At 28.3% G+C, this 1,288-nt stretch overlaps 1 protein-coding gene across 1 annotated transcript in view; it reads left to right on the forward strand.

Annotated features, from left to right (window-relative positions):
* The window catches only part of LOC124888939 (secreted RxLR effector protein 161-like), a 6,115-nt gene that overhangs the window by 265 nt on the left and 4,562 nt on the right, over positions 1 to 1,288 (forward strand). The window contains exon 2 of the mRNA XM_047400221.1: positions 951 to 1,232. Within this exon, the coding sequence (XP_047256177.1) occupies positions 951 to 1,232 (282 nt within the window). The remainder of the gene's footprint in view (positions 1 to 950; positions 1,233 to 1,288) is intronic.

Below are 1,288 nucleotides of genomic sequence, written 5' to 3' on the forward strand. Positions count from 1 at the left end.
ATGATTTTCACATACACATAATAACAGTAATTCAATAAAGAATTACTGTTATTATGTGTATGTGAAAATCATTAAGTTCAACGTTCCTAAATAATACAAAGGATTATGGATAGGATTATTTATGTATAAGATTGTTTAAGTTTATATAATTCGTTTTATGCTTACATGTGGTATCAGAGCCTGATTTTCGGAACAAGTGGTTTTCCATTAAAATTAATGTTTCTCCAGATCTTGTGAATTTTAATTATGCTTGTTAGAAATTTCACAATTATTGAATAACGAAATTTAAAATATTGATATTATTATAATTGATTCTATTTAAAATAATATAAGTTTAATCTTTGTTATTTTAAATATTAAAGAAACAACTCTTTGTTGTTAGAACGTTGTAGTATGCAATAGTAAAATTTATTGTTTCTTAGTATAACTTGGAATCATATATGTAAGATTCGTTAATCACCAAAGTGGTTGAATCTTTATGAAATTAATTCCAAAATAAAGGTTAAAGTTTAAATTAATTACCCATTAATCTTGATGCTTATAATTGATCTAATAATTATGGGTAAATTAAATTTTTGGTCATAAGATATTTGTGGATCACCTAAAGGTTGATTGTTTGTTCGTATGACCAATGAATATTAAAGAGATAATTTTGATGTATCGTTAGTTTTATTTATTTATCCAAAGATGATAAATATTATTAATTGATGCATTAAATATTATCGTTCTGTGTTAAATATATTTTAAGCATCATTATGTTTAAAGTTGTATTTTAATGTTTCGCCCAAAGGGAGAACATCAATATACATTTAAGTAAGTTATTTCTGAATTTGATAATGTGTTTAAACTCTTGACTCAAAGTATTAACAAATGAGCATGTTCTATTTCAGCATTTGCCCTTCATTCGCACTCTGCCTCTGTTACGACTTTTAATAGACTTAACTTTTCAGATTGGTGCAAACAGATCAAATTCCATCTTGGGGTTTTAGATCTTGATGTTGCACTTTACTTTGAAAAGCCAACTGTTATTACTGAAGCTAGCAGTGATGAAGAAAAGTCCTATTATAAGTACTGGGATCGGTCTAACAGATTAGGCCTAATGTTCATGCGAATGAATATTGCGGGCAATATTAAGACTACTCTTCCCAAAACTGAAAGTGCAAAAGAACTTCTGAAAATTGTGGAAGAGTCTTTCCAAACTGCTGATAAGTCTCTTGCTGGGACACTAATGGGTACTTTGACCACCATGAAGTTTGATGGTTCACGTACTATGCATGAGCATGTCATT

The sequence above is a fragment of the Capsicum annuum genome, chromosome 11 (assembly GCF_002878395.1).
Source record: "Capsicum annuum cultivar UCD-10X-F1 chromosome 11, UCD10Xv1.1, whole genome shotgun sequence".
NCBI classification, from domain to species: domain Eukaryota; kingdom Viridiplantae; phylum Streptophyta; class Magnoliopsida; order Solanales; family Solanaceae; genus Capsicum; species Capsicum annuum.